The sequence below is a fragment of the Hyperolius riggenbachi genome, chromosome 2 (assembly GCF_040937935.1).
Source record: "Hyperolius riggenbachi isolate aHypRig1 chromosome 2, aHypRig1.pri, whole genome shotgun sequence".
NCBI classification, from domain to species: Eukaryota; Metazoa; Chordata; class Amphibia; order Anura; family Hyperoliidae; genus Hyperolius; species Hyperolius riggenbachi.
Window position 1 is genome coordinate 79,783,485 of NC_090647.1, and position 25,349 is coordinate 79,808,833.

Here is a 25,349-nt window from a genome sequence, read left to right on the forward strand (position 1 = left end):
GCTTACGTACAGTTGAAGTATGCGTGCTACTGGCATATGGCACGCATCAAATCCCGAAAACCGTTCTTTTCAAGTGAGATCAACTTCGAAAACAGTATCTAGAGATAGCTGTAATCTTGTCAACATGCCGCAGTCCCACGGATAACAAAGCGTGTGTCTAGATAACGCCTACCAATCTGCATAGAAGCGCACATACCCGGCCGTGCTGGGAGGAAAGTCCACTCAGTCATAGTTGTTTTATCTAATGAGCATTCTGTGCCTTACATAAGTAACAAATCATAAATTGTGCGTCTGAGCCATTTTGGAAGGAAACCTGTCTGAAGGCAAAACTACTGTTGGCATGAAAGTCTCTCCTTACACCTTGACGCTCAAGTAAGTGTTGATAAGACGGCCATTTATTAAGTAGCACCGCTTGCCAGGGAAAGACTGACTTGCTGGCTTTCGCTAATGATGTAAAAGTCTGCATATTTCAAAGGTTGGGCAAATCGAGGCTGGCCTGAAAAGTTTGCCACCATTTCAGTGCACCATACCCAGCATATATACATGACACTACAGTGAAGGAAAAGAGGTTCTACTGAGCACTATTTGTATATAAAATAGATAAGATAAAACTGGTTTAAAGCAGATCCGGGATGAAAAACTAACTATAACAAGTAACTTGTCTATATATCTTATCTAAAGTTTAGATAGTTTACACTGCAAATCTAGCTGCAAACAGCTTCAACAGTTTATGATTTACTCCTGTGATACAATGTTGGCCATGTTGTTTGTAAACATAACACACAGGCAAGCTGATCTGTATCTCCAGTCCTCAGCCTGTGAAAACGTCACTCCTCTCCTCCTCCCCCTGCCTCTGAAATCTCTGGCTGGTCACACCTCCTCCTCCTGCCCAGACTGAACTCCCATAAGCCCTTGCTACATGGGTCTCAGAGTGCCTAGGCGCTGGAGGAGCTGTGGGCAAGGCTTGTTTAGTTTATAGGAAATTAGAGTATTAAAAAAAAGTATTTGGCTTGAGGAATGCCCTATAAACTATATGAAAGGAACATAATTATGCAATGAGTAAAAATGTATCTTTCCCTTTAACAGGGGCATTCAAAGTGACTAAAATTGAATAATTTAAATGCTTTTCTCGCAATAATACAAATCATGACACCAGGGCTGGATTTCTGGACAGGCCACAAAGGCCCAGGTCTTGGAAGGCTTCAGCACAGTGGGGCACCTAGACATGAAAGAGAGAGAGAGTTTTGTGAAAGAGAGGGGCTGCAGTACAGGGATGATATACATGGAAGAGGGGGCTGCACATGGAATGGGAGGGGGCTGCAGTACATGGATGATATACATGGAACAGGGGGCAGCACATGGAATGGGAGGAGCTGCAGTACAGGGATGATATACATGGAAGAGGGGGCAGCACATGGAATGGGAAGGGCTGCAGTACAGGGATGATATACATGGAAGAGGGGGCTGCACATGGAATGGGAAGGGCTGCTGTACATGGATGATACACATGGAAGAGGGGGCAGCACATGGAATGGGAAGGGCTGCAGTACATGGATGGTACACATGGAAGAGGGGGCTGCACATGGAATGCATGGAATGGGAGGGGATGCAGTACATGGATGATATACATGGAAGAGGGGGCTGCACATGAAATGGGAGGAGCTGCAGTACAGGGATGATATACATGGAAGAGGGGGCTGCACATGGAATGGGAAGGGCTGCAGTACATGGATGATACACATGGAAGAGGGGGCAGCACATGGAATGGGAGGGGCTGCAGTACATGGATGATACACATGGAAGAGGGGGCTGCACATGAAATGGGAGGGGATGCAGTACATGGATGATACACATGGAAGAGGGGGCTGCACATGGAATGGGAGGGGCTACAGTACATGGATGATACACATGGAAGAGGGGGCAGCACATGGAATGGGAGGGGCCTCACTGCACATAGAAAGGAAGCTACAACACACTTGACCTAGGGGCACAAAAAGCATAATTCTGGCCTTGGATGCCTGAACCTAGCTACAGAAGGATCAGGTCATTTGGGGGAGCTTAGATCACCAGGCAATTAATAGATGCTAATGGAAAGTATTGGTAATTGGGCGCCCATGCGGTGAGTTGGTCACGGTACTAGTAGCCAATCGGTAACTACGTAGAGAAGAATTGGAGAAGCTGATCATCTATTTTGTAGATGATCACCTACAGATAGCGGTCGTTTTGGTGCCAGGTGAAAGTGTTATGCCTGGTACACACAGTGTAATCTTCCCCACCAGATCGACGGATTAACCGATAATTTACAGCATGTCCAATCTACTCCCAGTTAGGGAAAGGTTTAATTATGTGCGGTACTGATCTAAAGCCTCATACACACGGTAGAATTTTCCATCATATTGACTGGTGATCTGATGAGAAATTGCATAGTGAGTAGGCATCCAAATTGTTCCTGATCGATTTGTCGTTGATAAGTACCCAAAATTGATTGCAATAGTGATCGGAATCCGATGGGACCAGTAGGAAATTATCTGATAGATCCATCAATCTGACGGAAAATTGTACCGTGTGTACCCAGCTTTAAAATCAACCCCTTTCTTGATTGGGAGCAGATTGAACATGCTGGAAATTGTCAATCGACCTAGTCCTCTGCCGCTGGGTAACACCACTGCGTGTCATGTGCTGACACCCATAGTGTTACATTTGTTGTCATTCCGCTGCATTTAAATTGCACTTGTGGGAGGCAGATACAATGCTGAACTGCTTGGCAAGCAAGCAGTTTAGTCATCCGGGAATCTGCTCTCTTCTCACTCACCCCCCATGAAAAGATGGACTAGTCGAACATCTGACAGATTTTTACTGCCTACTTTAAAGTAGAACTGAAGTGGGAAGAATATGGAGGCTGACATATTTATATCCCTTTTCCTTCAGTTGTCCTTTAAATAGGAGCTGTCATCCATACTATCTCATTAAAAAAAACACATATATAAGTAGATAAATACTTGCTCTACTTACATAACATATGTATTGCACTATCCACATTTTGATTTGAGTGATTTTTCCACAGTAAAAAACAGAAAATCCTTCTTAGAATTTCCCATTTTAACTGTGGTTATTTTGAAGCCAATCTTGATGTAATTTTCCTCCCTTACTCTCCTCTGCCTGATTGTGTATGCATTGCCCGCCCTCCACTATAGAACGTGCAATGTTTTAGCATGAGAAATATTGGCCAATCAGAGAGGAACAGAGGTGTGGCAGGGAAAACAGGAGGGAAAGAGGCTTCAGCCAATCAGTCTGCATTAGTTAAGTCTGAGGGGAAAGTAGAGAAGCAAAAAAGGACAACCCAGCATGCCCTGCAACTTCCTTTGTGTGTACCAAATGAGAGTCGGGTAAACTGGGGAATGATCATTTATCAACAAGAAAAGTAATAGTGATTTTAACTTTTGGATTGCCCAGTTAGCATCCTTATTACTTGTTTACCAGATAAAAATAAAGAATTGATTTTCGATTTTGTGCCCGACAGTTGCGCTTTAAGCGTCAGCAACAAAGGAGAAAATAAATATATGGTGCTTTTTAATCTGGGAGAAGTGCAATTCTTTCAAATATCTGTACACATGTTTTTAAAATTGTACAATTTTTCAAAACTAGTGATCCTATAAAGTATTTATAGCTCATGGGTTGTATGTACTGCAACTGAGAGCTTATTGCACAATGAGCCGTGTGTGCCTTGTCGTGCAGAATTGACATCGTTTTTATTGAGAATACTTTTTATCACCCATTTGGCCTTTTCAATTAACACTAATAAAATTATATTCTCTACATCTTATTTTATTATGGTTGATTCATTTCAATTGAATGCAAACAACGTTCGATCCAAGAGCCGAGACGTATTTGAAAGATGTCCAAAAACTCCATGCGAGTTACTTTTTCCTGTTTATGACCCTTTTCTAGGGAAATTAGGTTAACATTAAATGGCTATGGGAATTCATTTTTGCAGGTGTCACATATCTGTTCAGCCTACTTTTAAAGGACAATTGTAACGAGAGGGATATGGAGGCTGCCATATTTATTTTCTTTTAAACAATACCAGTTGCCTGGCAGCCCTGCTAATCTGTTTGGCTGCAGAAACAAGCATGCAGCTAATCTTGTCAGATCTGACAATAATGTCAGAAACACCTGATCTGCTGCATGCTTGTTCAGGGTCTATGGCTAATAGTATTTGAGGCAGGGGATAAGCAGTATAGCCAGGTAACTGGTATTGCTTAAAAGTAAATAAATATGGCAGCCTCCATATCCCTCTCATTACAGTTTCATTTAAAGTTGTTACAATATCTGCACCATTGTCCTTGGTCTTGATGTTGAATCCTTGGCAACTCGGCTGTTGTAAACAGGTTGCCCAATTTTATTTTTATGAGCTTCCTGATTTGTTACGTAAGGATTATCCGTTTATTGTCCTCAAAATTCTAATTAGGACAAATTCATCTTATTGACCAGGTGATTTTATTTGGAAAGTTCTATACAGACATAAAAGCCCATCTCCAGATATCAGTTTGCTTCTTAAAGGACATCCGAGGTGAAAATAAACTCGTGAGAAAAACAATTGTATCCATCCTGCTTCTCCTAAAAATAACTTTTTTTTCCTCTTCTTCTTTATTAGATAACCCATAGTTTTATTTTATAGTTAAATCTAATTTTTACTGTTTCATTGTCGCTGCTCAATGACACCTTCATTGAAGTATGCTAGAGCTCTCAGAAGCCATTTAATGACAGAAAAGTGTTTTATGGCTGTAATTGCTTATCAGTGATGGTTATGCTCCCAGACCCGACAGAAACTGTCACTTGCATACCTGATTTTTAACTCTTTCAGGCAGAGAAAGAAAAAAAGGAGCACAGCCTAGTTATTTGTGTGCTTGGCACTGTACATACATATGTGTATCTCATTATGTCACATGTCACCTCGGTTGTCTTTTAAAGAGGAATTGTAGTGGGGAAAAAAAACATTATGAATGAAATTGCACATTTTTTTACAATATTCATTTATAAATTATTTATTCAATGCTCATCCATTGTAAAATCTTACCTGACCCTGATTTAAGTTCTGAAATTTATCACGGGTGGCGACCTCTTTAGTTCTGCCAGTTGCAGCTCTGCAGAATGTTTGGTTGCCGAGAGTTTTGAAGCCAGTATAAAATATACCTAGTCTCCCAAAATGGTGAGGGGGAGAGGAAGGGATTCCACATAGCTAACCAGCCTAGACCCAGGGGCTCTCTCCTTCCCATGTTTCTCCTCTCCTGCTCACTTCCTCACCCTTGCATTGGTGCAGAGAATGCAGTGGAAGTACCCTGAGGACTCTGGGTAGCATCCCCCCCCCGCTATACAGGTGTTGATTGTGTTTTATAGCTGTGACTGCTGGATGAAGTTGTAATGGAAGTGCAGTGGTCTTGCTGTTGGAGTACTTGGAATGAATAAGAAGCCACTTGCTGATTCCACAAACAATTGCAATATCACCTGGGCGAGCTGCTCTGCGACTGACTGTCCTATGTACTCAAAAAGCAATCGAGTATTGCTTATTATGGCTGGAGAGCCCGGAGCAATGTACGGCATGTATAGCAATCACTTATCATGACTGTATTTGGTCACAGAAGTTTTCCAGCTGACTAGACTCCTTCCCAAATCTTTTTGTTGGTGCAAATTCTACTACAAAGGTGTCTGCATGGCCTCCTGCGCTGAGACAGAATAAACACAAGTACGAGTCCTTAGAGAGAGCGCACTTAGATCTCGTAGTTGTTTCCGAACTGCTGAGTCCCATGAAGTCACTCAGGAAGATTTCTGCTTTAACATTCTTTTGCCATGACTCTGCTGCTCTCTAAGAAGCCTGACATGCAATCTGTCCGCAGACCTCGCTCAGTCACACTGTAATATGTTCTGCCCATCAGCAGCTCTGTCTAGTGTGACTAGGAGTTCAGTTACATGAACTCTTTCCCCATAACCTGAGCAAATCAAACTTCTCCCGCCTCATCTGACAGCAGGGGAAATTATTTTAAGGAGCAATCACAAATTCTGCTTTATTTCTGATGTTTATAGTCAGATCACATATAAAACTTCACGGAATATGTCTTTAAAAATAAATAAATTGTTAATGTTCTTGTGCACAAGCATCAGTGCAGAAAGTATGTTAGTAAAAATCGAATACTATTAAAGGACCACTATTGCGAAAATTTGTAAAACTTAAAGCATTAGTAAAAATCAAATACTATTAAAGGACCACTATTGCGAAAATTTGTAAAACTTAAAGCAGGAGGATTAGCCATACTATGCCAGGGGAAAAAAACACGTATATAAGTAAATAAATACTTGATCTACTTACATAACACCTGTATTGTACTGTCCACGGTCTGATTTCAGTGAATTTTAAATAGTAAAATAAGAGAATGTTGTTCCAGGTGGGGACCATGTTTTTTGCCCACAGTTTGAGGCTAAATACTGATGTCATTTCTCCCCTTAACTTTTTTCTTTTCTCCTCCAATCGCTTAGTCACCTCAGCCTTGCTTGTAAACACAAGTGAGCAGAGGGTCATGTTTCAGCTAGGCAGGGAAATAAAGGAAAGAGGAGGAATATATTATAGATAAAAAGAACCCCTAGCATGCAACTGTTTGGCAATGGCAATTAAAGGGCCAGTGCTCCTAAGGTATGTGGTAACTCCAAAGCATAACGGCAGAAAAAGTTTTGAAAGTTTTGAATGCAGAATTAGCATCTTTATCGCTTAATACACTCAGACCAGTTGCTGTTGAAATTTGATTTTTAATGTGACAATACCGCTTTAAAATACAGGTAGTGCCCGGTTAACAAACAATATAGGGACTGTAGGTTCATTTTTAAAGGGAATCTGAGATAGGTCTTGTAGGTGTGTTTATACTTCCTCCAGCCCCATTAGGTGCATGGGCTTTCACCCCATCCTCGCTGGCTGCTCAGTTTTCTAGTAAGACCCCCAGTAAACCAGCCAGTTGTGCACTTCTGCACATGCGCAGCCCGGCCGTGCGTACGCCCCCGCTGCGCTCTTGTGCCCAAAAGCTGTTCTGTACTTGCGCAGCGCTACTGCACAGGTGCAGAATGCTCCCACCTGCAGGAGCGCAACAGGGTTGCTCTCACGGCTGAGCCGCGCATGTGCAGAAGAGCGTGCCGGCCGGATTACCAGGGGATTTATGAGAGTATGGAGAAGGGATCCCACGCACCTAATGGGGCTGGAGGGAGCCCCAGGTAAGTATAAATACACCAACAAAGCCCACCTCAGGTTCCCTTTAAGTTGAACTCTGTCCCCTCTGCCTCCAGTGTCCTCCACTGTGTCACATCTGTCCCCCTGTGCCCTCAGCAAATTGCCATTTTAATAGTTTAAAATGTTTTATTTTTTATTTTTCAAATCTATTTTCTCAAAAACTACAAGGTCTTTTAGAAAAATGATTTCACTTGTTTCCATAGAATCAAAGTTCACATTTTCCATGTCATTCATATCGGCAGGTTGTTCGTAAGACTGGGACTACATGTACACGTTTAATTTTTTTTCCCTATGTTCCTGTCACTTAGAGCTTGTTCACATCATACGCGTTTCCGTGTGCATTTCGGCAGCGCGCACAGTTTGCGATATGTAAGAATGGCTGAAGTCCATAGACAGCAGGTCTTCCATTCAGATCCTCTGCGCTGTGCTGCGCTATCACACTGCTGCATAAATTTTTTTGCCCAAGCGCAGCACTGACCCATTCATTGTAGTGAATGGTATCAGAAGCGTAGATGGTGTGTGATCGGGCGCGTTGCATACGGATCGCACAACCAGTCTGCGTCAATGATGTGAATGAGTCCTTACAGTAGGCAGTAAAAATATGCCAGATCTGACAAATGTTGGATTCATCTATCTTCTTATGGAGTATTCTTTGGAACTCTGACAAATGTACGACTAATGCACATGTATTTTTGACTTTTACAAATATTCACAATAATTGTCCTTTAAAGGGATACTGTAGGGGGGGTCGGCAGAAAATTAGCTGAACTTACCCGGGCTTCTAATGGTCCCCCGCAGACATCCTGTGCACGCGCAGCCACTCACCGATGCTCCGACCCCGCCTCGGGTTCACTTCTGGAATTTCTGACTTTAAAGAGGAGCTGTTAGGTATAAGGTCTCAGAGAAAATAAACACATATATCAGTAGCTAAAGATTGGCTGTACTTACATTACATATGCATTTCACTGTCCACGTTTGGATTTCACAGAATTTGTATATAGTATATGCAGAGATAGATGCTCCTGACAGCTCATGGCAGGCTCCGTGTCCTCGCTCCCGCTGATGTCACCAGGAGTGTACTGCGCAGACATAGACCATACTGGGCCTGCGCTGTGCGCTCTTGATGACATCAGCGGGATCGAGGACACGGCAACGCAGGCGCAGTGGTTTTCAGACTTTAAAGTCTGAAATTCCAGAAGTGAACCGGAGGCGGGGCCGGAGCATCGGTGAGTGGCTGCGCCAACACAGGATGTCTGCGAGGGACTGTTAGAAGCCCCGGGTAAGTTCAACTCATTTTCCCCTGACCCCCCCCCCCCCCCTACAGTATCCCTTTAAAGGACACCGGAGGCGAAAATAAACTAATGAAATAAACAATTGTATCCATCTTCCTTCGCCTAAAAATGACTTTTTAATGCTCAGACACATTCATTGAAGTATGCCAGAGCTAAAATTCTATGAAAGGAGTTTGTAGATCACTGGCCTAGGGACAGAAAAAGTATAAATCTGGCCTTGCAATTGCCCCTTTTTGTGACCATTCCTTTTTGGGTACCAAACACCTCTGTCCATCTTACTTCTTCATTTGTCCCATTTTTTTTTTCTACTGAAAAATGTAATTGACTCTAAACTTTATTCCCATTCTTTAAAAAGGGTATGTGTCTTGTTTATAATTAGAAGTAAAACTAATGACAATAGCATAGACCAGTGCGGTTTGTATTACAAAACAACATATTTTGCTCTTCCCCTGGCTGACTAGGGGTGTGCTTGGGGCATGACTAGGGTTGCACTGGGGGGCTGTGACTAGGGCTGTACTCGGGGCATGACTAGGGCTGTACTGGGGGGGTGTGACTAGGGCTGTACTCGGGGCATGACTAGGAGTGTGGCAGGGGCATGTCTTAAAGGTGTCACTTTTTCTTACCTGTACAAGTTGTGGCATGCTGTAGATTGATCCAATTCCTTACGGAACCTAATGAGTAAAGTTAAAGGGTTCAAACCCTGCGAGATGCAGGTTCAAAATCCTTTAATAAAGCCCTTCCTCCTGTCTTGATAAAAATGTGGACACACTGCCACCTGTAGACACATCTGGGTGTAGTTATCCCTCACAAAGTTGTCCCATGTCTATATGCTGATCGATGTAATAGGTGGAGCAAATCTTACACAGCAGTTAGCCTCAAACTGCAGATGACAGCAACAAATGGGAGTCTGGTGTGTACTTCACTTCATATCATGTTACAGCTTCATTTGCTTTACATCATATATATTACAGACTTGTAGTCTTTCTACTTTTAACCCCTAGATTGCTTCCAATGACAGATCAGCTTGAATGGTTCGTTCACTCAGATATGAAGGAAAGCCACCGAGCAACAATATCTTGTGCAAAGGGCTTCTTCCAGCATTCCCTTTAGATTCCTGAGCCCTGGAATTCACAGCCATGGTTTTCCCTAGGAAATTCTCTTCTGTACTAGGCTATGTATTAACCTCCTGACTGTACATAGTCAGTGCTGCAACAGTGACACCTGTAGACTGTACTGTGTACTGCACTTTTTATACTGTAGTGCATTAAAGTGGAATTGCCTTCAAATCTTTTTCGATTTACAGTGAAGAACAGTTAGAACTTATTGGTTTTGTCTTTAAAGGAATACTGTAGGGGAGTCGGGGGAAAATGAGTTGAACTTACCCGGGGCTTCTAATGGTCCCCCGCAGACATCCTGTGCCCGCACAGCCTCTCACCGATGTTCCGGCCCCGCCTCCTATTCACTTCTGGAATTTCTGACTTTAAAGTCTGAAAACCACTGCGCCTGCGTTGCCGTGTCCTCGCTCCCGCTGATGTCACCAGGAGCGTACTGCGCAGGCACTGACCATACTGGGCCTGCGCAGTACGCTCCTGGTGACATCAGCGGGAGCGAGGACACGGCAATGCAGGCGCAGTGGTTTTCAGACTTTAACCACTTGAGGACCGCAGTGTTACACCCCCCTAAAGACCAGGCCTTTTTTGTAAAATAGGCCACTGCAGCTTTAAGGCCAAGCTGCAGGGCCACACAACACAGCACACAAATGATTCTCCACCCCCCCCCCCCCCCCCCCCACACACACACACACACACACACACCTTTTTCTCCCCACCAACAGAGCTCTCTGTTGGTGGGGTCTGATCGCAGGCAGGCTGTGATGTGAATTCTTGCCATGTAGGACACCATGAGCAATAAAAACTCTTTTTAGCATAAATGATCTAATGTGTGTAAAGCCCATGGGCAGCTAAAGGACACAGCTGACACTAAGTGTCTGGGCACACTGTCACATTGCTCTGCAATGCAGGTAGCCATGCCTGTTACACAAACACATGGAAACTGCATTGCTCTCTGTTGCAGATTTGACATCATTCAGCTACACTGAATGGGGCAGCTCTGTGCTGTGTTCAAAATGCATGATGCAGTGTGTGTCTGAATGCTCTGCTGTATAGAGCATAAACGTACATATACACAGTGCTGTCTATGCATCTGTGTGATCTCCCTGCATATCGCACTGTGGTATGTTACCAAGTCTGCAGTCTGCTCAGTGTGCCCAGACCCTTACAGCTTGCTCAGAAAGCTATCTTGGTCTGTACAGTGTCATGTGGTTGGTTAAAAAGAAGTGCCTTGCTCTTCTACTGACCACATATGCCATTGCTGTGTTGTTGTTGTCTGATGAAGCAGGATCAAACCTGTGAAACGCGTTGCATTGCCCCCCGGAGTATGTAAATAAACTTGTTCTATTTGACAAACACATTGGCAATTTTTGTGTCTGCTTGGAGGAGGTAAGTCCACCACTGCCTCCTCATGTTTTAAACTTTTTTAGATACTTTTATCTATATGGCTCCTCTGTATCCATACTACGCTATAACAAGTCCACCCCTGATGGAGGGAGAGGTGTTACCCCCTTTTTTCCTCATCTACGGAGTGCGACTTCTTAATCCTGAGTGAGGTCACGTCTAATCTCCCCACCTGCCTGTACAGTGCTTGCCTTTGAGAGTATAGCTTATTACTCTATCATACTTCATTTCATCTACCAGTAGATACTACACTATATTTGGCTCTTGGCGTCCCTACTCTATGGTTGGTTAAAAAAGTCACTTTAATGCCAGTTTTACAACTATTTTTTTGCATTGTACTGGGATGCGATGGTCCTGCCACACCCAATCGCAATTCGTAAAATGACAAAAATACGACCCTGTTCCACGATGCGGCGACAGGGTCATATGCATAGCGCTGCCCCCCACTCAGTGATGTACTTCCTGCTGGGCATGAAGTACGTCACTGTGGTGCTTGCAGTAACATGCTATTTCCCCTGCGTCGGCTCTGATACTTCCAACGCATCGCAACAGACTGCAATAAGTATGAAAGTCTCCATAGACTTTATATGCTATTGCGGCCCCTTGTGGGAAAATAGGGTAATGCAACGCAGGTTTATCCTGCTAGTGCAAAAGGGGTCCGAAGATGCAACTATTTTTGTTTGTATACTTTGTTCCCCCCCACGTTTTAGGTTGATAGTAATTCTTTCAGGCCATCTGAATGTTCAATAACAAGGAAATTCCATCAGGGTTGATATTTACCATTTTCAATATTTGCTCCATTTCCTGGTGATTAAAAAATAAATGAGCTGAACATAGGACAGATTGCTTTGGGTACCATGACCTATTTGTTCATACTGTTTTGTAAATGAGTGTGCACACAGTACAGTGACAGCAGAAGACAGTGCTGGCTTCATGTACACAGAGCTGTGATGTGTGCCCAGTGTGCTGTAGGCTTGGCATAGCCTGTGGTGATATATTGAGCGGTTCCTGACAGCCCCACTTTGGTTGATACCATCATGTTCAGTCGTGGCAATAAAGTCCTTTGTTTTTCTTTTTTTCCCCCTAGCAGGAAATATCGTCAGACAGCGCTGATATCAACACAACATTGCTGGTGCACTTCTTCGGAAGAGGCGGACGGGAGAAGCTGCAGTATTCCCATTTCTACAGGTAGGTCTTTCCTATGATTTTACCCAGCAGACTTATGGTTACGTGGTTGTTGTTAGTTATGGGAATTTAACTCTTAAAGAGGAACTTTAGCAAAAAGGGGGAAAAAATGATTTAATACTTTTCAAAGGGAAAAGTTAAAAATAGAAGCGAGATCAAGAAATGATTGATATTCGCCATGTAATTTGTTTATGTTGTTTGATCCACAGTGAGCCTGCAGGTCATCATCTTTACTGCTGGCAGACAAGAAAAAAGCTAGACTGCACCAACTGCCATTATTTATAACCACACCCACTAACATTGCAATAGGCTAGCTAGAAGGTTTTTTTTTTTTTTATAGCTATACATATGCACAGAGGGAAATACTGCTTGCTTGGTAGCTGGAAACAGCTGTTATTTCCCACAATGCAACAAGGTTTACAGACAGAACACTGTCAGGACTTAGGTCCTGACATCACACTGTGGGAGGGGTTTCACCACAATATCAGCCATACTTAGCTATTCAAGAAAAGGAAAAGAGTTCTCATGGGAAAGGGGGTATCAGCTACTGATTGGGATGAAGTTCAATCCTTGGTTACCTTTCCTCTTTAAAGAGAACCCGAGGTGGGAATTACTTTTACTATTGGGGCACAGAGGCTGGTTGTGCGCACTAAGACCAGCCTCTGTTGCCCCATCGTGTGTCTCCATGTCCCCCCTGCTCGCCGCTATACCCCCCGCATTGCTGGCGACACGCAGCGTGTCGCCAGCTCAATGTTTACCTTGCGCTGTCAGTCAGCGCTGCTCCCCTGCCTCCTCCGCATCGGCACACCCGCCCGTGTCCCTTCCCTCCCGCTGATAGGAGGGAAGTGACGCGGCGGGTGGCGCCGATGTGGAGGAGGTGGGGGAGCGGCGCTGACAGACAGCGCAAGGTAAACATTGAGCTGGCGACACGCTGCGTGTCGCCAGCAATGCGGGGGGTATAGCGGCGAGCAGGGGGGACATGGAGGCACACGATGGGGCAACAGAGGCTGGTCTTAGTGCGCACAACCAGCCTCTGTGCCCCAATAGTAAAAGTAATTCCCACCTCGGGTTCTCTTTAAAGTAAACCTGTAATTGTTTAAAAAAAGCAAAAGTTAGCTATTTACCTTGGCAGAAGAAATCCTCTGGATCCTCCAGAGCTTAAATTGTACCTGCAGGGAGAAAGTGCCCCATTTAGATACTTCAGAAGAGGGAAGTCCCTGGGTAATCCAGTCTTCCCCTACTCCTCCACCAATCCAGAGCTGGGATCCTCAGAATCTGAAGTTCGAAAAGTGTGTAATCATAGTCCGCACATGCCCAGTAGAGCGACATGCTCATGCTTGGAATAATAAAAACGTGTGCATGAGTACTTCCTTCTACTGGGCATGCGTGGACTACACTTGTGCATACCCAGTGCACACTCATTCGTGGACGGGAGCGCAGTAGCAAACTTCCAGAAAGACCCAGCACTAGATCGATGATCTCGATTTGGATAGGGGAAGCTTCTGGAGGATCCAAAGGCTTGCCTCCACCGAGGCAAGTATGTGATTTTTTTTTTCTCCTTTTATAAGTCACAGGTTTGCTTTAAGGCTGTCATACACTAAAGTTACATACTGACAAGTAAACACATTTCTCCTGAAACCACTGTTCATGGTCATTTTAGTTGGCAATCTACTGTCTGTACAGGTAGCAATAGTCCGTGCTGGATTATTTATCCAGTTACCACTGTAGTTCCTCGCAATGCATCGTTTCCTGTTTGCCCCACTCTCCCCTTCAGTCAGTGGGGACAGTACATTCTGCCCAGCTGATGGTCCAGAAATCTTATCTTTCCAGTGATGATGGACAGACTCGATATTTTGGGCTATATACAGCACCGGTCAGTTTTTGGCAGATTTTGACATTGGTACAATTTACTTGATACCTTTTGCCTGCCCCATATTCAGTCATCATGACCTATCCCCACTGGCTATGGCCTATACTGCTTAGCACAATGCAGTCCAATAACCACCTCAAAATGTGGTAGACTGGGGTCCCTAAGAGTCTGTGTCCTCCCTGAAGCTTTGGTGTTCCACTGGGTCCCACTGTCGGACCTGTAATGATCAGTGGCTTCTGCGCAGGCTTCTGCACAACTTGCAACCATGCCGAGCATTCTGCGAGTGCACAGAACACTCCTGGCAGCCTGGATTGTGAGCGCCACGCGCGCGTGCAGAAACTGCTGACACGTTACAGGGCAGACAGCGGGGCCCAGGAGAAAATAGGAGCTGCAGTGACTTTTTGGCCTGCGACTTAAGGTATGTTTTAGATTTTGGGCACTAACATGATCGAGTTTGACACAACTGCTATATAGGTTCCAGTCTCTTGCCTCTCTATCTTATATAGCTTTTTGAGTATCTCATTTTTTTTGGGGGGGGGGGGGGGAGAAGAAGGTATTGCTTTAAAAATCTGGCAGAGCAGATTGTTCCCCCTTTTTCCTCGCCTGCCAGAAGCCGCTCCATCATTCACTATGCCATCGCCCCCTTCTCCCCACCCCAAAACAACAGTACACCTCTCTGGTACACCTGTAAAGCGATTATTCCCCATGGTGTCACTTGCAGGATGAAGCTTGATCTCGATGGTCAACACAAATAGTGCATGCGCACAGTGCCTTAATTGCTACTTCTAATGCTACTCCTAATCTTGAGCAGGATTAGCTCGCTGTCTATCTGTGTGTGGTCAGCTGAAGTGCTGAATCTCCTTTAGGCCCTCTAACAGGGCACTTATTCTGCTTCTGTCACGAGCTGTGAAGTGCTTTCCATCTTTTCCCTATAGCACGGCCTGACAGCGGTGTTTACACAGCAGAGCAGATCAGAGCTGGTCTAGCCACACTGAAGAGATGACTACATCCATAGGATATCCTAGGAGTGGAAAGCCTGCATGTCTTTTCTCATTCATGTGAATCTGGGACTCTCACGGACGGCTTTCCAGATGACGTTCCATGCCGCACACAGAACATTGTTGTGGCCGTTTGATCTGCTCCCCCCTCTGTTTTTCAAAAGGGGATGATGGATTGGATTTTTAGGAGCACACATCATTTCACCGAGGGAAATCTCTACCCTGGTGGGAAAGGCAGAAGTCATCCAGATCTGTCATGTGTGTTTACTGAGAAGTCTCCACTGTCCTGTAAAAATTGTGCGCTCTCTCGGATTGTTATCTGTTTGCTTTTGGATGGAGCTGTCATTTTTATGGAGCGGTTTGAGTGGACCCACATGAGAGCTCTTAGCAGTTGAGATAATATCCACTGACAGGTCTGGAGAGCTCGGTACACAGCCAGACGACACCTGTCTGCTGTACAGAAAAACCTCTTTACACATGAAGGAGACACCTGTCAGACGCAGAGCATGGTGTGAGGAAAGACTAGCCAGGCTTAGCTAGTTCTTTCCTATTTACTTTTATCTCGTATCAGTCGGCCTCAATCTACAAGTGTCTGTTGTATTCCTGAAAGGTTTTTAGCAGCCAATCAGATTCCAGCTGTCATTTATGTGGCATGGTTGAAACTAAAGGTGGCCTACATCTGTCGACTTGGAGACAGATTGACCATCCGGTTCAACAATTATCGGATAAAAATCAGTGCCGCCAAGAGCATGCTTGATCAACAATGCAACCTATTTCGGGCTGAAATTGGTCTCATCGGACAGGCTGCAAGATGTCGGGCCCTTGCGGTCGATCAGGTGCGTGAGGGTAATGGCAAACGATATCTGGTGAAGCAGTGAACGCAACAAAACCCTCTGCGCTGTTCCCCTAGTCTAGTGTATAAATGTGCCCCTGTGTGAGCATTTATACATTTCTTGCCCTGAGCCGCCCAATAGTCTTCCGGTTCTTCCTTGTCCATTTGCGCCTCACAGTGCCAGAGTATAGGGTGTGGCGCCTGTGATGTCACATACACCACACGCAAAACTTTGGTGACGTGTGAGAGCCAAATAGAAGAGGAAGAACCGGAAGATGGATGGGCAGCACAGGGCAAGTAATGTATAAATGCACACACTGGGTGCACAGTTATAGTGTAGATGTATGGCTACCTTTAAAGGATCATTCTGGTTGCTATTGGCAACAACATTTCCATTCAGACACTGAGAAGAGGCTTTCAGGGCCTGTAGCCACACATTGTACCGGAGCATACCTTGTTGCTATGCACACAATAATGTTAGGTTGCAATCCAGACAAATCATCAGATCAGGGACTCCCTCTGGACTTTTCAAGCAATCGGCTTTTATTGGTGTAACAAAATCACAGCTCACAAGCACAATGTTTTGATCTGTGGATATGGCTTATTTTAACATCAGCAGCAAGTGCTCAGGGGTGTGCAGGGGGAGATCGGGTATGGTGGTGAGAAGTTTGGATTGCAGGGGGCCCTACGCCCCTGATTAGTGAGTTGTCATTTGATACCTTTTCTTGGTACTGGAATGGGTATAAAGCATTTGAGAGGATGGATCAGGATTCCGGGTACCAAAACAAAAAGTATTTTTCCTGGCTGACCCAATAAAGTCGTTACATGCAAAAAAGGATTTGTTGTACCAAAAAAAGAAAACTAAAGTGGTGAAAGTCTGCTGTTGGAACTTCCTTTGAAAATAACCGAAGAGGAGGCCAATGACGTTAAGGGACATTAATACACACTTCAGACGAGCGTTTAAGCCATGAAAAATATGAAGTGTGAACTTGGCTTTAGGGCTGGTTCACACTGCAAAATAGATGCGGAAATGGTGTGCTAAGTGCATCCATGCTGCATCGTTTACATTGATGCCATTTTCATACGCTGCGTTGGCGTCGTCCCCCATCCCTGTGTCCCCTGTGCTATGCGCTGCTGTGACCATGTGTCCCAAAACCGGGACCAGAAGCATGTGGCTCCTTGTTGGATTGCAAAAAAATCAATATGAATACCTAGCAACAGTATTCTCATTGGTCCACCATGAACCAATGAGAATTTCCCTCATGCTTCTCCTGGTCTGGCGAAACCGAATCCACAGGACATGTGAGCATTTTCCATGCAGCGACCAGCCTAGTGGGAACAAACACCGTCTGTTTCCATAGGCTTCCATTTATCCGATTTGTGGCACGTTTGCTTTAGAGTTGCAGAAAATCTGACAGAAGCGACAGGTTTTGGACTAGTCCATCTCTTCATAGGGGATTCTCAGGGAATTATTTATTTTCAAAAGCACTTAGTGAATGGCAGTTGCTCTGTCCAACTGCCAAAAAACTGTAGCGAGCAGGGAAGCTGCATCGTTGTTTAAAGGGAACCTGAAGTGAGTAAAATTATTTAAAATAAACACATGACATAGCTGCAAATGTATATTACATAGTTACCTCGCTGTCAATTCCTCTCAGAAGCTCACCATTTTCTTCTTACAGTGATCCCTTTCAGTTCTGACAATATTTTGTCAGAACTGAAATATACCAGTTGCTGTCAGTTATATATCAGCAGCTGTCAGTTACAACTGAATGTGCAAGGTAATGTCCATGTTTCCCTATGACTAAAGTGGGTCATGTTACAGTCTAACAGTGTGCTGACCAGGAAGCTGTTATGGGGTAATGGCCATTTGTAAAATGGAGGCCAGAGAATTCCATTGATCACAGTGGACAAATGGGATGCAGGAGAGAAGAAAGAGATTGAGGAGTAGACTACACAGGAGGGAAGTATGACCTGTGTATGGTTATTTTGACTTTTTATTTTCAGTTCAGGTTCTTTTTAAATCGTTTTTAGGGAATATCTTTACAAAGAATAAAAGCCTTGCTGAGAATCTCCTGTGAAGAGATGGACTAGTCCAAAACCTGTCGCTTCTGTCAGATTTCTACTACCTACTGTAAGTGACAGCAACACAGGAGATAAGTCATTTATGCCTCATTTTACTCTGGAAAAGACGTACTTCCTATTTGTCTGTTTGCACATACAGTATTTGACAGTTTGCAATTTTTCGCCATAGTGCCCCTTTAACCAAGGATGCATTCACAGTCTGATTCTGCATTGTTCTGCATTTTCTTCCTGTAGTGTGAATGGGGCCTTCCTCTTCCAAGTAAAGAGTGTTTTCCCATTCCCTCTGTATTGTTGCCCTGCGATCAGGCCAGGAGCTGCGCCGCACATGCTAGGCATAGTTTAGCTAATACCAACAAGCTGTGGACCTGAGAAATATTTAATTGCCTCCCCCTGACAGATTGGGCTTCTTTGTTCCTCCAGAACTCATTGTGACTTGTGAGGGTGTCGGCAGCACACACACAGCTGCCTGCGGGCTCCGGGACCTCATACCTCAGCAGCTCCGAGCAGGGAGTTTATCAGCAGAGCTCGCCCGGCGCCCATGAATAATTCATTTCATCAGCTATTTCAGGCCCCTATTGCTATGGGTGCAGTCCAGTTTTAGTCATATTCAATAAATATTTGACTCTTGTCGCTTCTCATTATTTATAAAATGTCAGCAGTCATTACCCAGCATTCTTTACAAAGCGCTCTACGATTCCTCTGGTGTTATATTAGATTACACTGCATTCCCTTTGTATTATTGCACAGTCTGTTCTGGTTAGGTCACACACTTGTTGTCATGAGTGAAGTGGATCTGGCACACTCATCGTTTCAGGCTTTTTTTTTTCTTTTTAAAGCAGAAACTTTAACTTTATGTAGACAGAGTATGTCACAAATGCAGAGACCAGTGTGAGAAGCCATTGTTGGAAGCTGCCATTTTCTGGCCTGTATATTAAAGGGAACCTTAATTGAGAGGGATATGGATGTTTCCTTTTAAACAATACTAGTTGCCTCGCAGTCCTGCTGATCTCTTCGGCTGCAGTAGTGGATGAATCACACACCTGAAACAAGCATGCAGATAATCCAGTCTGACTTCCGTCAGAGCACCTGATCTGCATGCTTGTTGAGGGGCTGTGGCTGAAAATATTAGACACACAGGATCAGCAGGAGAGTCAGCCAACTGGTATTATTTTAAAAGAAAAAAATCCATATCCTTCTCAGTTTAGGTTCCCTTTAACACTTGGCCTGTGAGGTCACCGTCAGTGAAGCAGAGCTAGTCTTGATATGGCTTGATATGATGGGATTTGTAGTTTTGTCACAGCTGGAGTGCCAAGGTTAGCCATCACTGCACTAGAGGGAGTTACTGCTTGCAGGGCTGTGGAATCGGTACAAAAATCTTTGAACTCTGACTCCTCAGTTTATGAAACCACGACTCCAACTCCGACTCCGGGTACCCAAAATGGCTCCGACTCCTTGACTCCGACTCCTTAGTCTAATACTTAACAGGGCTGTGGATTTTGAACAAAAATCATCCAACTCCGACTCCTCAGTTTATTAAATCAACGACTCCGACTCCAACTTTGACTCCGGGTGCCCAAAATTACTCCGACTCCACAGCCCTGACTGCTTGCTTGGCAGTTGGCGACAGCGTTATCTCCCACATTGCAACAGGGCTCCCAGACAGGAAACTGTCATGGCCATGGCATCACACTGTGGGAGGGGTTTCACCTCAGTATCAGCCACAAAGACGTCCCTGATGAACTATTAGAGAAAAGGTAAAGGTCTCTCATGGGAAAGGAGGGATGAGCTACTGATTGGGAGGACGTTCAATTTTGCATTAAAGTTCCTCTTTAAAAATGTACCTGAGGTCTCTGTAACGAAGGGACACAATTGGTGAGGCTGCACAGTAGACTGCCTTTCCACACTGTGCGAAAATGTGCATTTCCAGCATGTCTCCCACACTGGATGAAAATCCCGCAGGGAACACTGCAGATCCATCCCTTGTGACCACTCTTCAGCGAGCGCTTTAATTACAGCGCAGGTAGATTTGGGCGCAGCCGCCGCCACCATAGGCTGTAATAGGAATTGCAGCTATAGCAGCGCCCACAGAGTAACTTCGGCACAGTCAGACGACGGAGCTGAAGTTACTTATAAAACACAATTATTCGTCCTCCAGCAATTGCTGGAACCCAAATTATTTCATTCCCCACCATCCATTGCAGCCTGGAGGGGGTATAGTAATTAACACGGCCGGGACTTGTGCAGCAGCAGGGTCAGCCATATACCGGCTGTATCCTGCGCCCAAGTCTCCCGCACCAATTTTATATGTATCCCTATGCAGCCCACTGTATTGATCGCGAGAAGGTATGAGAGATACAAGATGTGCCTAGACTTAAAGAGACACGGAAACCACTTTAAAAACTTGATTTTACCTGTTATTTAGCTTAAGTAAGGTGGCCAGTGCTAAAAAGCTGCATTCCTGGGGCACAACAAGGGTTTTATAACCCCCAAATACCTGGTGCAAAAGTCCATGACTCTTAAGTCGTGGATTTTGCTGCCCGGGGAGGCAGAGCTTAGCAATCACTATGGGCAACACATTTCCTATACTTACCATACATGTAGGAAACAACATAATTCTCTTAAAGGACAACTGAAGCAAGAGAGAGATGGAGGCTGCCATATTTATTTCATTTTAAACGATACCAATTGCTTGACTTTCTTGCTGATCCTCTGCCTGTAATACTTTTAGCCATGCACCCGGAACAAGCATGCAGCAGATCAGGTGTTTCTAACATTATTGTCAGATCTGATATGATTAGCTGCATGCTTGTTTCTGGTGTGATTCAGACACTACTGCAGGCAAATAGATCAGCAGGGCTTATTTAAAGGGAAATAAATATGGCAGCCTCCATATCCCACTCACTTCAGATTCCCTTTAAAGGGACTCCCAGCTCTGAATAAAAATGAAATCAGTACTCACCTGGGGCTTTCTGCAGCCCACCGTAGGTCGGGAGGTCCCACGGCGTCCATCTAGCTCTTCTCCCTGTGCCTGTCCAGAAATGACTCCCCTGCGGCTCCCGGCGACACTGGGCCCGAGTGTCGGGCTCCTCTTCCTTAAATGTCACGGCTGTCGTCATCACGGCGGCCGGCGTAACAGTACGACGCATGTGTGATTAAACCACGCATGCACAGTACTGTCACGCCGACTGCCATGACGCGAGGCAGCCGGCGTGGTGACGACAGCCATGATGTTTAAGGAAGAGGAGCCCGACACTCCGGTCCAGTGTCACCGGGAGCCGCCGGGCAGCCATTTCTGGACAGGCCCAGGGAGAAGAGCCAGATGGACGCCCTGGGACCTCCCGACCTACACTGGGTTGCAGAAAGCCCCAGGTGAGTACCAATTTAGTTTTTATTTAGAGGTCAGAGTCCCTTTAAAGAGACTCTGAAGCGAGAATAAATCTCGCTTCAGAGCTCATAGTTAGCAGGGGCATGTGTGCCCCTGCTAAACCGCCGCTAAACGGGGGTCCCTTCACCCCCAAACCCACCCCCGCAAGACTTGGTCGGACACTTGGTCGCTCCTGGAGGCAGGGCTAACGGCTGCAGCCCTGCCTCCAGTCGCGTCTATCAGCGGCGCATCGCCGCCTCTCCCCCGCCCCTCTCAGTGAAGGAAGACTGAGAGGGGCGGGGGAGAGGCGGAGATACGCGCTGACAGACGCGCGTGGGGCAGGGCTGCGGCGGTTAGCCCTGACCCAACCAGGAAGCGCTCCCCCGCTGCACCGAGGGGATTTGGGGGTGAAGGGACCCTCGTTTAGCGGCGCGATAGCGGCGGTTTAGCAGGGGCACACGTGCCTCTGCTAACTATGAGCTCTGAAGCGAAATTTATTCTCGCTTCAGACTCTCTTTAACCTTTCTGTAGAGATCTTGTATTTTTATTTTTTATGTTTGACTAGCTGAAGACCCGGCGTTGCTCTGGTATGCATGTGGTGGTTTTTTCTGTGCACTTTTTCTAACCTTGACACACAGTCACTCAATGAGGAAGTTTGTGAGCTTTGGGGTCCTTGAAATCAATAATGTGAGAATGGGTGCAGTTTAAATTTTCCCATCAAAATCAATCAGACAAATCTTATTGGCTGTGGCCCCACCCTCTTTTCTGAATTTGAACCCCACTCACTCAATGACTGGCTGTACCAGATTTGAGGCCTCTGCCATTAACAGTGTAAGGCCCAGGGCACACCAAAAACTGCTAGCTGATCCGCAAACGCTAACTGGTTTTGAAGCGGTTTTCAGAGCGATTGTAAGCATGTTTAGCGAGATTTTCTAAACATGCCTAGTGTTTTTGGAGCGTTGTTGTGTAGCAGATTTTATATTTTGTTACAGAACAGCTTGGAAAACTGCTCTGATCTAGCGTTTTTCAGAGCGGTTTTCCACTTTCCTATACTTAACATTGAGGCAGAAACCCCTTAGAAATCCGCAAAAATGCTGCAGGACCAGAGTTTGCGTTTTGGGAAAAAAAAAAAAACACTCTGGTGTGCACCATCCCATTGAAATACATTAGCCAAGCGGTTTTCTACCCGCAAGTGTTTTTAAAAACGCTCAGAACCGCTCTTGGTGTGCACCAGCCCTCAGAATGGCAGCAATTTAACCTCCCTGCCGTTATAAAAATTTGCTGCGCACGGCAGGGAGGGTGTTTTTTTGCAATTTTTTTTTTTTTTTAGCATGTAGCTAGCCTAGCGCTAGCTACATGCTTCCCCCCTCCCTGCGGCGTCCCCCTGTATGCGCCGATCGCCGCCGGCGCATATGCCCATCCGGAAATCCCGTTCTGAACGGGATTTCCATGTGGGCTTCCCCCGTCGCCATGACGACGGGCGCGATGACGTCACCGACGTCGTGACGTCAGAGGAAGTCCCGAACCACCCCTTGACGCTGCCTGGCACTGATTGGCCAGGCAGCGCACGGGTCTCGGGGAGGGGGCACCCTCTGATGCGGCGGGTTGCGGCGAATCGGTGCGGAGCGGCGGCGATCGTAAGTTGCACGCAGCTAGCAAAGTGCTAGCTGTGTGTAACAAAAAAAAAATATGCAAATCGGCCCAGCAGGGCCTGAGGAATCCTCCGCGGCAGGTTACCCCGAGCTGAGCTCGGGATAACCGGCAAGGAGGTTAAATATTCCCTTTCAAAATCAACAAGTGAATTTTGATCAACTGTTGTAGGCTCCACCCATCTTCCTGAATATTAAACCCAGTCACCCAGTGACCAACTGTGTCAAGTTTGTGAACCCTGCCATTAACCGTGTGAGAATGGTTGCAGTTTAAATTCTCTCATTTAAAAATGTGGTTGTTGACTCCGCTCATTTATTCTAACTTTGACACACACAGTCACTCAATGACCAAGTTTGTGAGTATTAGGATCCTTGGCATCAGTAATGTGAGAATGGAAGCAGTTCATCAAACAAATATGATTGGCTGTTTGTGGCTCCACCCTTTTTCTGGAATTGAACCCCAGTCACCCAATGGCCAAATGTAAGCAGGTTTGAGGCCTCTGCCATTAACAGTGTAAGAATGGCAACAATTTAAATCTTCCTCTTGAAAATCAATATGCGAATTTTGATTGGCTGTTATAGGCTCCACTTTCCTGAATATTAATCTATTAATCCCAGTCACCCAGTGGCCAACTGTGGCAAGTTTGAGAACCCTTTCCATTAATAGTGTGAGAATGGCTGCAGTTTACATTTTCCCATTTTCCATGTAAAAAGAGAGGCTGAATTTTTTTTTTTTAACTTCTGCCATCAAGTGACCAATTGTGCCAAGTTTAGGAAATCTGGCTTTATTACTGTGAGAATGGCAGCCTTTTAAATGGAATCTGAAGTGAAAAGAAACTTATACTATAATGAATTGTATGTGTAGTACTGCTAAGAAATAAAACATTATTAGCACGTGTGTGTGTGTGTGTGTGTGTGTGTGTGTGTGTGTGTGTGTGTGTGTGTGTGTGTGTGTGTGTGTGTGTGTGTGTGTGTGTGTGTGTGTGTGTGTGTGTGTGTGTGTGTGTGTGTGTCTCTGTGTGTGTGTGTGTCTCTGTGTGTGTGTGTGTCTCTGTGTGTGTGTGTGTGTGTGTGTGTCTCTGTGTGTGCGTGTGTGTGTGTGTGTCTCTGTGTGTGCGTGTGTGTCTCTGTGTGTGTGTGTGTGTGTGTGTCTGTGTGTGTCTGTGTGTGTCTGTGTGTGTGTGTGTGTGTGTGTGTGTGTGTGTGTGTGTGTGTTTTATGACCTTAGTGTAGATCTTATCATTCTGCTGGTGCTTCCTCACGGTCTGACTCCTATGCAGAGCATATTCTGATTATTGGCTTTATATTAAATCCATTTCACATAATACATAATTATATATTCAACTTGGGTTCAAATATATTAATTAAAACATAACATTAAAAATAAAAACTCCCTGAAATGTATTTCTAACATTAGACTACTAGCCCTGAAAGCGTCCCTAAATTCAGCAATTTCCCAGGAGAAACAAAATAAACCAATGTAGTAAATCTGATGTGTGCAGCTCTCAACCTGGGAAAGTAGAGAGAAAAAGGACAGTGCAGAGCTGTGGTGTGTAGGACATTCTCACTGATTCTACCGCTGCGTCCCTAAAATCTGCAATTTCCTACAAGAAACAAAATAAACCAATGTAGTAAATCTGATGTGTGCAGTTTAAAAACTGGAAAAGTAGAGGGAAAAAGGACAGTGCAGAGCTGTGGTGTGTAGGGCGTTCTCACTGATTCTACTGCTGCGTCTCTAAAATCAACAATTTCCTACAAGAAACAAAGTAAACCAATGTAGTAAATCTAATGTGTGCAGCTCTAAAACTGGGAACAGCCCTGTCGCAGCTGGCCCTTGCTGTGTCAGCACACTGTATTACCAGTGCATACCTTTCCACTGTATTTGTGATTGAACTTACTATACTATAGCTCTCTTTGTGGGTGACACTGCGTAGGTACAGCCCACAGTTCCCAGCTGGCATTTGTAGTCCGACACTGTCTGCCAGCACACTGTATTATACCAGTGCATATCTTTCCACTGTATTTGTTATTGAATTTACTATACCATAGCTCTCTTTATGGGTAACACTGCATAGGTACGGCCCACAGTTCCCTGCTGGCATTTGTAGTCCGCCACTGTCTGCCAGCACACTGTACTATACCAGTGCATATCTTTCCACTGTATTTGTGATTGAACTTACTATACCATAGAATAGAATTTATGTTGGCCCCACACAACAAAGCCTGTCAGTGAACAGGAACTCCGGCCGGCATCATGGTAGATCCATTCTGATCACCATCACATTTTTCCAGGG

At 45.0% G+C, this 25,349-nt stretch overlaps 1 protein-coding gene across 2 annotated transcripts in view; it reads left to right on the top strand.

Annotated features, from left to right (window-relative positions):
- MICU2 (mitochondrial calcium uptake 2) overlaps positions 1 to 25,349 on the top strand; it is a 419,619-nt gene that overhangs the window by 358,733 nt on the left and 35,537 nt on the right. Inside the window, exon 8 of one of the 2 annotated variants that reach the window (XM_068266953.1) lies at positions 12,166 to 12,263. In XM_068266953.1, the coding sequence (XP_068123054.1) occupies positions 12,166 to 12,263 (98 nt within the window). Of the gene's footprint in view, positions 1 to 12,162; positions 12,264 to 25,349 lie in introns of both variants that reach the window. The other variant, XM_068266952.1, reaches the window with a different exon arrangement.